We start from the raw sequence: 14,975 nt of genomic DNA on the forward strand, positions 1-14,975 counted from the left end.
TTGCAGCGGTTAGTTCCAATCTGGGTACCGTGTGACTGTTTTAAGAGGTGCAACTCTTGATTTGCCCATAACTAAGGTACAATGAATCCTTCCTTGGGTATCTTCCAGCCGAAGGTACGTTGCTACTCCCCATATCCTTCAGTCGATGCGTCAGCAAAATAGTGGAGTTCCGCATTCCTTGTCTTGTTAAATTCGTGCGGTTTATAGCATCGAGGTATTTCTAATTTCACAAGGAATGGAATTCGTTTTGCCAATCATGCCATATTTCGCTTGTCTCGATTGGGAGATCTTCGTCCCAGCCGTGATTTACTCGACACAGGTTTTGCATTATGCGTTTTGGTAAAACGACAGGAGCGACTAGACCAAGGGGATCGTAGACCGAAGCTATGAACGATAGAATCCCTCTTCTTGACTCTGCTTTCAATTTGCTTCCCCGGAATCCCAACGTCCTTTCCGTATTCCACTGAACGCCCAATGCTTTCTCCATCGGCAACTTCTCCAACTGAAGGCTGACGCATGGCGCTCTTTCTTTGTTAGGTACGTGAGATAAGACTTCTCGATCATTTGACACCCACTTTGTGAGATGGAATCCACCGCGAGACAGCAAAACTGGTAGTTCGTCTACCAACTTCATTGCTTCTTTCCTTTCTGGTAAAGACTTGAGACAGTCATCTACATAAAAGTTACGATCAACTGTGTCGACAACTTGTTTGCTGAATTCTTCCCGATTATCTGAAGCTGTTCTTTTTAACGCGTAAGAACAACAACTTGGGAAGAGGTTGCTCGAATAAATGAACAGTCATTTGATGCTCTACTGGTTCTTTGGATAGATCTCCCTCTGGCCACCATAGAAATCTCAGTGCATTACAGTCTTCTGGCTTAACCTTCACCTGATGGAACATCTTCTCAATATCTGCCATTACCGCTATCTTTCCTGCCTGAACCGCAACAATACAAACTAATGAATTGGTATAATCTGGTCCTTGAAGAAGCTGATTATTTAGGGATGCGTTGTGGAACTTCGCAGCACAGTCAAAAACGATTCTTGTCTTTTCTGGTTTTTGCGGGTGTGTCACAGGGTGATGAGGCAGATACCAAACCAGTTTTTTGAGTGACTCGTCCTGTGTATTTTGTTTATCCACTTGAACTACTTTAGCGTGCCCTTTTGAGATGTATTCCTTCATCGTTGCCTTATAATTTGTGAAGTATGGGGTCCTCTCAAGTCGTTTCTTCAAAAGCAAGTCTCCTTTCAGCCATAGACTTATTGTACGGGAGGAAGGGTCATCGTATTTCCAAGGAAGACCAATTTCATATTGATGATTTTCTAGCTTGACAGTTCTATCCATTATTGCCTTTGCGCGACGATCCTCGACCGACAGACATTCTTTAACGTCAGCAGCCGACTCGCTAAACTCTGAATTGTAGAGATTTTGCAATTGCTGACGAATGGAACTCATACCATCTTCCCTTTCCATACACCCAAGAGCTTGATCAACATGAATGAAGTTCATCTGAGCTTCTTGATAAGGTTTTCCTTCAGAGGTCCCATCACCGTCCAACCGAGGATTGTCCGTATTGCGTAGGGTTGATTTCTTTTCCCAGAACGCACTTCAAGGGGCAAAGAGCTTTCGGGAACGTCACTTCCAATAAGGATAGTGACTTTCTTATCCACTAAATCGGTTAGATTAACGCCTTTAAGGTGAGACCACCCTTTACATCAGTGTTCGTGGGAATACTTTCTAGAGCAACAGGAAGAGTGTTGGTCGTCCAAACTTTATCTAGTCTGACACCTTTGCCCGTGGATACTCCAACCACATCGAGAGATAACTGTTGACCCTTACTTTTGTGGCTGCCTGAAACAGTCGCTAACGTGAATTCGATGGGTGAGCAATCGGCTCCAAGATCTTCAGCTAAACTGGTTAAGCACATGGTTGTGTTGGAGCCACTGTCTAAGAACGCATAAGTTTCTATCACACGACTACCATAGGGTGCGCTGACCTTAACTGGAATAACTTGCAAACCTATACGACAACTGCTATATGATGAATTTGTCGCGCCAACTCCAGACGTTGGGAGTGCTTTGGATTGGCTGTCGCTTTCAGATGGTTCAGGATTTGAATTACTCTTTCACTTGATTTAGAATCCTTAGCCTTTATTTCGGATGAGTGTAACAAAGGATGGTGCCTTCTCTGACAACCTTCAACACCGCATATGCGGGCACCTCTGCAGTCTTTCACGAAATGTCCTGGGCTCAAGCAAGCATGACAAACTTTGTGCGTCTTTACTAGGTCTTGTCGTTGCTGAAGATTTTGAGCCCTGAACTTGTGACAGCGTTCAAGATGGTGTGTGCCTTTGCATAGTACGCAGGATAAATTTCTTCCCTTTGATTCACTACTGTCAAATATTCTCTGGCTGTGAGTTGCTAAGTTTGTGCTATTCCCACTAAACAAGAAGGATTTCTTCTTCAATCTGTCAGTTCCATCCTTTCGGGTTTCATTTTTCGAGGTAATCATTTGACCAAAGTACGTACTAGCCACGGCTGCGCGGGATTGTATGAATTCAGTTAAATGAGAGAAATCTGGTGTGATGTGATTGTCGTACATATGGCTTGCTTTATCAGCCCATTTTGACTTGAGATGCATTGGAAGGCGGCTAACTACCCTTCCCAGAGTGTCCATCGAATTGATACTTGCCCGATTTCCTAACTGAATAGAACCAAGGAGACACGTTTCCATATCTCTTGCTAGCTGCGACAATTTCTCGGCTTCGTTTACTCTAATTGGCGGTCCATTCAAGACTTTCTCAAGGAATGCTTGGGTTACGATGTGATTTCGACCAAAGTTTTTTCTCAGGATTTCCTTAGCACGCTTGTATCCTTGATCCGGAGGCATAATGATGCAATGCTCTATCGCTTGTCTTGCTGTTCCTTTACAATACTGAATAAGGTAATTCAGTCGATCTGCATCATTACTTTCTTTACTCTCGACATTCACTTCAAAATTCTTCATGAACAACGGAAAGTTGCGAGGTTCGCCATCAAAACTCATGTATTCCCTTTGAGGCATTCTTAATCCCTTCACTACTTCGTCCATCGTAATCTGCTGCTTCTCTAATAGATATTGTAACTGCGACGAATTGTCTCGTTGCAAGCTTTGCTGAGTTTGACATCCAGTTCCACTGGTTATTATACTTTCTTGGGGTACACAATTTCCGGTAGGAGGTATCGCCAAGCGCTGACTTAAACTGCTTCTGTCGATTGGGTTGAAGGTTGCTGGACTGGGTTTTTATCTGGTTCACGAGCGTTACTACTACTTTCCCTGTCCGACAGTTGATGTTCAATATCATTACCAAAAACTTCTTCTTCAAGCTTCCGAAGCTCATCTCGACGTCGTTGTATTTCCCGTTTCTTCATAGCCATCTCATGCTCAATTCTCGCCTGATGCATTTCTTTCTCTAGTTTAAGCCTTGCCTCCCTCATCTGCTTGTTCAGCTCTTCTCTTCTATTAATTTCCAATTCTTCAAGTTCACGAAACCGTTCTGCCCATTTTGAATCAAGCGCTCGTTACTCCAGCCCCGTTGTCTTCAAAATTTGTTGTTTGCGTCGGCTTTTCCCACGCACGAGCAGTCCGCGTGACGTTCACGAGAAGCTGCTTGTTTACCGATATTAGAATTGGACTGGAATACAGGAGCAAGAGGCGATAAAACCGAATTATCCTTCAAAAATGAAGCGACCTGACTTAGACCAAGTTCAAGCTCCTGTTCCTGTTCGTCTGCTACTCGCTCCGGCGAACCCAAACTCGTCGAAGCCTCGTCAGAAACGACAACTTGCTTGTTTTGTACGACGACGTTCGGTCCGCTTTCAGCTCGCTCGCTACCGTCATCTTCAGCGGATTCAATCATGTCTTGATTCGTATTGTTAAGCGAATTCTCTCCAGATTTAGCTCGACTCACTTGACCTGGAGGACTTAACTGTTCGCCAGACGGCTGAAGTACGCGTTTTGATAAGCCTTTAATTTTCGACTTTTTACCTTGACCCTTTCGTTTCTGAGTCATTGCTGATCGATTAAACAACAATTACGAGAACTATATAAGCTTCAACAATTCCAGGCTTATGTGACCAGCAAGATACTCGTACATAAACTACTATTAAAACGACGACCGGTATACAGATAAGTCTTTATTTCAATGCAATGCGTCAAACGTACGGTTCTAAACGACAGAGTATAGATATTAACATAACCGACAAGGAGGCCTAGAGCCGTAATCATCGTTACCTCGTAATTTGGCCACTAAATATAAACATCCATGTACAAAAATACACCACTATACATGAATTGTGCTCAATCTCAAAAGACCCCAAAAAAAACCATGCTTTTATACGGGTCCCTTCTTGTTTTTCATAATAATTAGCATAATAATTAGCATAATAATTAGCATAATAATTAGCATAACCTAAGCTCTATGCATCTCGATCCTACAGTGTGTAAAAATGCAAACACTATGGTCTTTTGCGTAAAAGTGTGTAAAAATGCAAAGACTATAGTCTTTATGTAAAAGTGTGTAAAAATACAAAGACTATAGTCTTTGAATTTTCACACATTTTCATGCCAAAGACTATAGTCTGTATTTTCACACATTTTCATGCCAAAGACTATAGTCTTTGTATTTTCTTACATTTTGATGACAACTCTAGAGTCTTTGCATTTTCACACATTTTCATGCCAAAGACTATAGTCTTTGCATTTTCACACATTTTCATACCAAAAACTATAGTCTTTGCATTTTCGCACATTTTCATGTCAAAGACTATAGTCTTTGCATTTTCACAAATTTTTATGCCAAAGACTATAGTTCATGCCTTGTTGATTGCCTATTGTTGCAGTTTGTGCTTATTTCACTCATGCGAGCCAGGCTTAAGACGTAAGACATGAGTTTACCCTTATGTCTACGTTAATATCTACCTTTTTTTCAACCTTCGTTGATGTTTTTGTACATTTGTGTCTTTATCTCTACCTTTATGTCTACCATTTTACCTATCATTGTGTTCACATTTGTGTCCATTACTTATTATAATATATTATAGAATTGTATTATTTCTCAGATCTACAATGACATGATACCAATACAGTTAATTATCTGCTAGTTAGAGATCAGTGTAGAGGTACTTGCCTAGCAACGAAAGACGCCGTCGTTCCGTTCGTTTATGGATCATTACATGGCTTCATTTAAATAGGATTCACTATTATTTGTTTCGGAAGGAGAAAATTTGAATACATGGCTGCTTTTAGTCGTTCAAAAACAAATAGATCTAGTAAGTGAGGCTATGATTATACATCTTCCTTACCATTTGATTTTTCATGTCCTTTCCTCAAATTTTCCAGCTTCACCACTGCGAAAGAGTGCCCCAGGTTCATTGTTTAAATCTAGTGGCAAAGATCTACGCACGTCCTCTAGTCGTGGACTTGCTGCATCATTTGACATTGGGAAAAAGTAGGTGATGTCAATATTGTCACGTTGAGCATTTCCTGAAATATAATGCAAATATACTGTATATTTTTATATTACACATGTAAATATTTTTAAACTATTGCCTGCACATGTTAACTGGCTACTATATATTAGGAGTGGTTATTCAACTACAGAACTTTCAAAGATTGAAAATGAATACATCAGAAATCTACAACAGCAAATCTACTTTCTTGAATTGGAAGCCAACTATTTGTATCCTATATTATATAATCACTGCTTTGGCATTATTTAATACAAAAACTACTCAACTTTTTTGAACACTCCTTGATACAAGTTTTAGAAGGGAGCAAGCAAAAAAAGCAACAATTATACCACCTAGATTAACTGAAGAGGCTGAAAAAATGATGAGAAAACTGAGAGTAAGTATTTACCTAAAAGTGTAAAAATTGCGGTATTATTTAAAAATGAATTAATCAATTTGTGTTACAAAAAAAATAATAATTAAATTTAAATATAATAAGCACTTTTCTCTTTATTTGTTGGAGACCCCAAACAAATATTTAATTTAATTTCTTATGTATTTAGACACTTCAAAGTGAACTTGATGATCGAGTCACAGATATAGCAAAAAAAGAATCAGCAATTCGATTGTTGGAAAATGAACGTGAAGTTTCATTGAGGAAACTTAGAGATGTTGAAGGTAAGAGCTATGGATAATTATGTTTATCTCATATAATTTGTACAAATGCTATAACAAGGGAGGTTAATTATACAAAAATACATAATATAGACTTCACCATGTCTCTTCCATGGAACCTCCTAACCCCTCCCTTCATCAAGTTTTTTTTTAACCCCTAATTACCCACATAATTATTCATAGCTTCCACCAAGCTACAACAGAATCTAGATCCAAAAAACAGAATTTCATTGTCATTTGTGTTCACAGAGCAATTTTTATTACACAGAAAGCCATGCTTATGAAAAAAGAGAGTTGGTAAATGAAATTGTGTCATTAAAAAAGTTCAAAGAGGACCTAGAAAGACTCCATTCACGTCGTGACATTCATGTGCAACAAGTAGAAAATGAAGCCAGTAAAGGATTAAACGCACTACAAGAAGCTGAAGAACAAATTTCATTATTAGGAACTCAGGTTTCACCCACTTTAATGAATACTCTCTGAACTTACTCCACTTCAGATGATGGAAATACAAATTATGAAATGCAACAAGAAAGAAAAGTTCTACTATTAAAACACTTTTCTTTCTAATTACTCAAGTACAACTGTCACATTTTCCTATCAAGATTTGAGAAATATTTTCTATTCAAATATAAGTTGGGGAAATTGTTCTAAGTTTTGGTAAAGAATTAACAAAAGAAAAAATTCATCATTTCTTTTTTCCTGTTTTTGTGAAGCTTGATGATAAAACTGAAGAACTTAGTCGGTGTCAAATTAAGTTGGAGGAAAGTCGTGCTGAGTGTTTGAAATATCAAACACAATTACGGGAAATTGAAGAAAGATTCTTTCAATCCGACGTAAAATCGAAAGAAGACATGGGACGCGAGTTAAGAGTAAATATGAATGACTTGCATTTTTTGAATTGTGTTCACTAAGAAAAGTTGAAAAAAATCTTAACGCTGTAGGAGGAAATACGACAGTTGCGTCTAGATGCAAGACAAAAGGAACTAAATGCACAACAAGACAGAACACTAAGAGCAAAGGTCGGAGTTCATTGAGCAATGTTGTTTACTCAACATACTTGAAAAATAAATTCTTTCTCCCATTTAGATCCAAGAAGATTGCACGTCATTAATTAAAGAAAATGCAGCACTGGCTGCACAAGTTGTAGAGCTTAGAAAACAGATAGATACAGTGAGTTTTGCTTGATAGTTCGTTTTTTGTCATAATTTAGCAAGTCAACTACGTGTAACATCATATATAGTATAAGTATTACATAAGTATAAGGAGATCAAGTACATTGATTTCTTATGTACCATCCTCACTATGACATAAGAATAAAGAGATCAAGTACATTGATTTCTTATGTACCATCCTCACTATGACATAAGTATAAGGAGATCAAGTACATTGATTTCTTATGTACCATCGTCACTATGACATAAGTATAAGAAGATCAAGTACATTGATTTCTTATGTACCATCCTCACTATAACATAAGTATAAGGAGATCAAGTACATTGATTTCTTATGTACCATCCTCACTATAACATAAGTATAAGGAGATCAAGTACATTGATTTCTTATGTACCATCCTCACTATAACATAAGTATAAGGAGATCAAGTACATTGATTTCTTATGTACCATCCTCACTATGACATAAGTATAAGGAGATCAAGTACATTGATTTCTTATGTACCATCCTTACTATGACATAAGTATAAGGAGATCAAGTACATTGATTTCTTATAAAATATCCTTACTACGATAAAATAAATCAATTATTTTTCTTACGTGACAGGATCGTGCCCACAAGGATGAAAAAATCGCCCGCCGTCAGGCAAACATACAGGAATTAGTAACGTTAAAAGACAGCGAGAGACGTTTACAAAACGAATTAGAAACTACCAGAGAACAACTTTACAATGAGAAATTAAAAAATCGAGAAGCGACACAAAAGGTATTTTTGAATAAATAGGATTGCAAGAATAAATAATATACTTATGTCATAGTGAGGATGTTACATAAGAAATCAATGTACTTGATCTCCTTATACTTATGTCATAGTGACGATGGTACATAAGAAATCAATGTACTTGATCTCCTTATACTTATGTAATACTTATGCTATATATGATGTTACACGTAGTTGACTTGCTAAATTATGACAAAGAACGAACTATCAAGCAAAACTCACTGTATCTATTTGTTTTCCAAGCGCCACAACTTGTGCAACCAGTTTAACATTTTCTTTAATTAATGACATTCAACCACTGATGAAGCACGATACTGCAACACAGATTGAAGCTTCCCTAAATTATCAAATTTTAACAGTTTTACTTCGTGATGTTAACGCGACTAGCGCAAAATTTTATTCTATATATAGCTTACACGTGAAGAAAAGAACACACTAAACGGTAAGATTGATTTGCTATGAATAAAAGTATATATAACTTACTATGATCAACAGGTACGATAGTGGATAGTAACATTATAAGTGTTTTATGTGATCCTCATTATATTCACAACATTTATATAGTAATGTAAGTATAACGTCAAAGTTATTATCTTACCATGATAAAAATTGTGAAAATTCTTATAAAAAAATGAAAATCTTGTGCACAGTGACTCTGAGCAAGAACAAGTTAAAAACCAACGTCGAAGAATTGCAAAATATGAACACAATACAAAGCGATGAAAATATTTCATTACAACGAGATAAACTGCTGTTGACGGACGAAATTTGTGATTTACAATCCAAGGTAAAATTTTATACATTGGAATAACACATCAAACAAGTATGAATCTAGACTACAATATACACATGGGCTTATTTAGTGTTTGTTACATGTTATATGACCCACGTTTCAATATTAAATCAATACAACTATCTCATCTTACCTCAATAGTTAGATGAAAAGAATGACGAGCTGTTGGACTTAAAATCACGTCTCCATGAAGCTGAAAGTTTGTGTTCTCAACTTGAATCTAAAGTAAAAATGCAGAAAAGCTTGGAGAATATAAGATGGGACGAGTTTCATAAGATGGCCAACACCATGAGCCAACTTTCAAAGAACATGAGCCCAAGGAAAGATCAGCAACGAGATTATGACGAATAAGAGTGATAAATGAACAATGATATGGACTAAAAACAAACGAGAATATTGAAAAAGCAAATAACTTAAAATAATGTCATTGTTGATGACAAGTTTCAAAACGAAAAAACATTCCTGTGAAGATAAAGAATAAATTGATGCCTTCACGTAACTTATAATAAAAAAACTTTGCGTGCCGTTAGCTACCAATTTCTATATAAACAATGCTTAGTTGTAGTATAGCAAGAAAATTGAAACTCTAAGTTATAAAATTAAAGAAGACATACAAACCTTTTAAACCTTTCGACTTTTACCCTCTTCGTAATCATTCCATTTTCTAAATACGCTAATAAAGGAAAATCTGTGTATTACATGTATTATATATGTATTACATCATCATCGTCACCCTCAGTAACCTACCATTATCCACAGACATACATTGTCACATCAGTCACCTGTATAAAGAATGGTCTAAAGCTATCTACTGTTACTGTGACGACATTTGGAAACGTCGTCTTTTCTTAGGAGATAACAGTACATGACAGTAAGATTTTTGCTGGATTTTTTTAATACTTTTATTTATAAAAAAATATAATTTTGCTACTAGTACACCGGAAGATAATAAAAACAAAATGCCAGAGTACATTTTATTGGTTATTTTTCGACAATTTCAGGCGTCGTACAAAACACCAGAACAAAAAAAATTGTGCTTATAGATAACACCACCAGTAAGCGAGAGATTAAATCCAAAAATGGATTCAACAGCAAGTTAATCAGGGCGATACCATAAAGAGTGACAGGTTCAATCAGAGTTCTGACAGCTAGAGCTCAGGAGATCAACGTTTATATACACTACGCTTCCATGGTTTTGTTTCAACCAATTCAAAAATTTTGAACGTATCATAGAATTTGTTCAATAAAAATCAACATTCTTATAATAAAAGCTTAGCTGGTTTTTCCAGATAAGACTTGAAGTGTTGCAACCATTGTGCACCAACAGCACCGTCTACGACACGATGATCACAACTTAATGTGACACTCAACATCATAGCTTGAGTAAAACTATAGAAAAAGTGAATAAAAGTAATTGAAAAAGTAAACACGAAAACTCTAAAAGCATCGTTTATAACGTACGACTAAGAACTTGAAGAAAAGTCGTGCGTTACGAATAAAGAAATTAAGGCAGAGTAGAGTTTTTATTCATTAATCTAAAATAAACTTACCCTAGATCTGAATCTTCATCAACAATAATTCTTTTCTCTGTCTGACCAACGGCTAAGATACAAGACTAAATAACATAGAACAGAGGAAAATCAACTACGTAATTAGATATTGTTATTATTATATGTACATTTATGAACGGAAAAGAACATTTCCTCGACAAACTAAATTTCAAACTAAAGCAATCTAACGCTGCAACCAAAATATAGCAAAATTTTGTCCACCCAATAAATGATTTACAAACTACCTGAGGAGGGTTGATAACAGCAGCAAAATTCTTTATTCCGTACATTCCAAGATTTGAAACAGTAAAGGTGCCACCCTAGAAGGAAGTATTACTCTTTTAAAATAGTTAAATTATGTGTTGTGTTTTGATGAATTACTTGTCATCATAACTTGCTAAGGTTAATTTTTTCCTCCTCCAAACTATGTTTCCTCTCCGTATTATCAAAACTAGTGTAATTTCTAATTAGCAGCAATTTTAAAAAACACTTGAGAAAAACGACGATTTTTTTGAGAGCAAACATGTTTCGACATTATCAGAATGCAGTGCAGAATTATGTTAGTAATATGATACATAATATGATATGAGTAATAATGAGTATTATATTATTAATTATAATTATTAAGAATTTATAACAAAATAATAATAATACTTTGTTATAAATTCTAATACTTATTTTAGAACTTACGTTATAGTTATTAATACTTAATACTCATTGTAATTAATTTACTCATATCATATTATGTATCATATTACTTAACACTAATCATTCTGCACTGAAGATGGCATTCTGATAATGTCGAAACATGTTTGCTCTCAAAAAAATCGTCGTTTTTCTCAAGTGTTTTTTTCAAAACTAGTGTGTTATACATCCGTTCATGTCCTTCAACATGAGTTCAGAGACATAAAAACATTGAATAAGAAATCACACCTGGAATTCGTGTGGCTGTAACTTGTTTTCTTTAGCTCTCTTCGCAAGTGAAACAACATCTGAATTTATCTTTCCTAGTCCCTATAAAAATACAACTTTGTCTTCAGACGTAACACAACAGAGTAAAAAATCACATCAAATTGAAATGTTTTATTGCGCGGACAAAAAATATAATGAAAGTTAATATATTTACAAACCTTTTTATCTGCATTGAAAACTATAGGCGTAATCAAACCAGAATCTGTGCTTACAGCAACACTGATGTCAACATTGTGATTTCTGTAAATCATACAAAACTCCTTAGTAAGTTAGAAATTTCAGCAACAATGCCTCACTATACGTCTACTTGATGAATAACAAATATTCATAAAAATGAAGAAGATTTCTATTTCAACAAGCAATGTAAATTCAAACATCACACTGAATAAATTCAAGAAAGTAGCATTTTACTTACTGTCTGATAAACTCGTTCATCCAATAGGAATTTGCTTCGGGAATTTGTTTACACGATAAGGCTGATGCCTTTATGATGAAATCATTCACAGACAACCTATACTCAGACTTTACTAACTCATTCAACTCTTTACGAAGTCTAAAATAAACCAAAAATGTAAACAAATCTTTAGTAACACTATGACATTAAATAACCAACCAAACCCTTACAAATTGACACACCAGAAACCCTCTCACATGGTTGTATATAATTAAGTATAAAGTTTTAGTTATTATTGACCAACAGAGGTCGGTTGCACGAAGCCTGGATAGCGTTATCCACTGGATAGCAAATTTTTCTGAACGTTCATAAAATCTCTTATCAGAAAAAAATATACGATTTGAACTGTGCAATCGCTGAAATAAAATATTGTTTTGAAGATTACAAAATTTCTTTGTTGCGAGAAAAATATAAACATCTTTTTTACAAGTTTGAAATTTTTTGCTATCCAATGGATAGCGCTATCCAGGCTTCGTGCAACTGGCTCCAGAGATTTTGCTCCATATTGGAGCATTGCTATAATTTTCAGAAAGTACCAACACAACATCTCAGACACAAAGTTTATGGTACAAATGCCTGTATTTTAAAAGCTCCCAACACTCACTGAGCAGGAATTCAAATCAACTTATGACTATCGGAAAATGGTCTTTTGTTTAATTTAGCAAAAATCAAGCCGTTCAAGTGGAAAGGAGTTTCTGGGTCATACTGAATAAGTGTGAGTGAGTTTTTAGACAAGGGGTGAAACGACAAAATCTTATCTATGGTGCAAACTCCCCAACAATGTCTCCACACACAAATCTATGCACAAAGTTGCAAACACAACTATGGTTCACCTTACATAGAGTCTGTCCAAGCCAAAATTACAGTCTATTCCATTTAGTAAATTTATTTACTCATTCCATTTACTTAGTAAATCATACTTACTCAATAATGTTATCCATGCGTATATCCACAGATAAATAGTAATGTGGTATAGTTTGTTTTGATTCTAGTAATCTTTTAGCAATCACCTACAAAATAAAAAAAATGTGTTGATCCAAAATCCATTTCTTAGATGATGGACCTTGCCCCAATTATCAACTGAATTGTGATTTTTAAAACCAAATATACCTCACTAAATAACAAGTTTCAAGAATCTTGAGCCCAAAGATAAAACTTTTTAAATTGTGGCGTCTATTTTCAAAATTTGCCCAGTCATTAATCCGCAACATCTAAACAGTCTGTTTATGTACACATTACCTTTCTAACATTTGATAAAGGAATGTCAGTAAATTCTTCTTCTGAAAAATAAAAACATGCATATTTGCATAAATTACCTTTATTCTTCAAATACAAATATTTTCCACAAATTTATGTTCATTATTCAAGACAACATGAAATTTTCAGACTAACAAGTTCATTTTAAGACAGTGAATCACACTGGATAAAAACCAACGCAGTTTTCAACTTGAAATTTTCAGTTACAGGTTTAATTGAAATTTAAAATGCCCCTCCCTGTTAATCAAAATTAGCAAAGCCTAATTCCTGTTATGTTGATCATTTTTGCACCTGTAGTAATTGGAGATTGTTGTGGAATGCTTTGAATGCTAGTTCCCACATCATTAGCAACAATCCTCCCATCAGGACCAGTTCCGGACAAAGACTAAAAAAAACATGAATTAAAAATGATTTAAACATAGACAAAATGACAGCCATCTAACTGCTAGAAGAGAAATCTATTTGATCAATATTCCAAATCTGTAACAAATGAATCTTTAATGTTGAAATATTTAATGTTATACATATGTATGATTAAAACCAAGTCAATATTACAAATATGTTTTGACAAGTAAAACAGTACATCTATTTCATGGTTCAATATCAACTTTTCCATGTATTTTCCAATTTGCTAAGAAGCTGATGGTGAATACATGACAAGAAACCTTTCAGAATTAGCTTACCGGTAAATCAACACCTTTCTCTTTTGCAAGTTTCCGAGCAAGCGGACTTGCAAACACTCTGCCAGTTTGTGAAGACGACACAGCTGGCGGTGAGTCAGGAGTTGTGGTGCTGGCCACAGGAGCTGGAGTAACAGATGGGGGTGGTTCAACTGGACTATCTGATGTCTTTTGAGATGAAAAATATAGAAAGTGAACAGAAATATTTGATATGAGGGTCATTATGAATACCTAAGTACCTGAATACTATGAGTACCTGAGATTGAGGTGTCCCACTGTCATCATCTGTAAAGTCTTTAAATGCAGCAACATCTTCCTCATTTTCAACAATAATACAAACCAACTAAAAGTTGATAAATGAAGTATTAGTAAAATAATGTAATGAAATAATATGTTAACTTCGACTAACTTGTTATCATAATAAGAGAACAAAGAATTTATAGTTTTTTATTTGGTGCAGGTAGTACTACTCTTCATTAAAAAAAGTTATCAATCTAACCATTAAAAAACAACAAAACAAAGCTACCTTTCCAACAGGAAGGTCTTTTGAGCCAGCAGGAGCAACAATTTTTGCAAGGTAGCCTTCATCAGGTGTTTCAAAATCCATTGTAGCTTTATCTGTTTCAATTTGTGCAAGGACATCACCTTCCTCTAACTTTTCACCTTCTTCTTTTAGCCAACTAGCCACTGTGCCGGTTTCCATGGTTGGTGATAATGCAGGAAGTGGAATTCTGGTATGGGGTGGAAGTGCTTTGAGAAAAAACAAACAAAATAAATTTTGCTAACCTGACATTCATCTTCTGCTAGAAGAAAATCTGAATTACTTCATTCAGCAAATCAGGCATCCACACATAACATCTCATTACATACATTGCTATCCACTCATAGCATCTCATTACGTACATTGCTATCCACACATAACATCTCATTACATACATTGCTATCCACACATAGCATCTCATTACATACATTGCTATCCACACATAACATCTCATTACATACATTGCTATCCACACATAACATCTCATTACATACATTGCTATCCACACATAACATCTCATTACATACATTGCTATCCACACATAGCATCTCATTACATACATTGCTATCACACATAACAATCTCATTACATACATTGCTATCCACA

At 35.4% G+C, this 14,975-nt stretch overlaps 3 protein-coding genes and 1 long non-coding RNA gene across 5 annotated transcripts; 1 reads left to right on the forward strand and 3 right to left on the reverse strand.

The window, feature by feature from the left end:
• Positions 1-1,507: 1,507 nt before the first annotated feature.
• On the reverse strand, positions 1,508-3,254 carry LOC124433355. Its single transcript, XM_046983117.1, is given in 3 exon segments — positions 1,508-1,711; positions 1,714-2,121; positions 2,124-3,254. Coding segments are annotated over 3 exon segments (1,581 nt in total). The 5' UTR covers positions 3,093-3,254.
• Positions 3,255-4,164: 910 nt separating this feature from the next.
• Positions 4,165-4,473, reverse strand: LOC124459423. The gene is made up of 2 exons (XR_006953646.1): positions 4,275-4,473; positions 4,165-4,209 (listed from the first exon to the last, which is right to left on the reverse strand). It is a non-coding gene; the product is annotated as an uncharacterized LOC124459423 (long non-coding RNA).
• A 694-nt stretch (positions 4,474-5,167) lies between these two features.
• On the forward strand, positions 5,168-9,541 carry LOC124452405 (myosin heavy chain, clone 203-like). Of its 2 annotated transcripts, XM_047002937.1 has the most exons (13): positions 5,168-5,311; positions 5,382-5,490; positions 5,623-5,721; positions 5,810-5,888; positions 6,055-6,169; positions 6,435-6,619; positions 6,883-7,038; positions 7,111-7,188; positions 7,256-7,339; positions 7,949-8,107; positions 8,534-8,564; positions 8,773-8,909; positions 9,057-9,541. In XM_047002937.1, the coding sequence occupies exons 1-13, from the start codon at positions 5,275-5,277 to the stop codon at positions 9,264-9,266; spliced, it is 1,479 nt and encodes a 492-aa protein (XP_046858893.1). In that variant the 5' UTR covers positions 5,168-5,274; the 3' UTR covers positions 9,267-9,541. The 2 variants fall into 2 exon arrangements, with proteins under 2 accessions (XP_046858893.1, XP_046858900.1); XM_047002944.1 differs by lacking the exon at positions 5,168-5,311 and having other exon boundaries at positions 5,382-5,494.
• A 334-nt stretch (positions 9,542-9,875) lies between these two features.
• LOC124457553 (dihydrolipoyllysine-residue acetyltransferase component of pyruvate dehydrogenase complex, mitochondrial-like) lies at positions 9,876-14,575 on the reverse strand. The gene is made up of 12 exons (XM_047007789.1): positions 14,355-14,575; positions 14,085-14,171; positions 13,832-13,996; positions 13,440-13,533; positions 13,131-13,171; positions 12,816-12,901; positions 11,853-11,990; positions 11,596-11,677; positions 11,399-11,479; positions 10,711-10,785; positions 10,466-10,530; positions 9,876-10,304 (listed from the first exon to the last, which is right to left on the reverse strand). The coding sequence occupies exons 1-12, from the start codon at positions 14,529-14,531 to the stop codon at positions 10,175-10,177; spliced, it is 1,221 nt and encodes a 406-aa protein (XP_046863745.1). The 5' UTR covers positions 14,532-14,575; the 3' UTR covers positions 9,876-10,174.
• Between the last annotated feature and the right edge of the window lie 400 nt (positions 14,576-14,975).

This window comes from Xenia sp. Carnegie-2017, unplaced genomic scaffold (genome assembly GCF_021976095.1).
Source record: "Xenia sp. Carnegie-2017 unplaced genomic scaffold, XeniaSp_v1 HiC_scaffold_13, whole genome shotgun sequence".
NCBI classification, from domain to species: Eukaryota; Metazoa; Cnidaria; class Anthozoa; order Malacalcyonacea; family Xeniidae; genus Xenia; species Xenia sp. Carnegie-2017.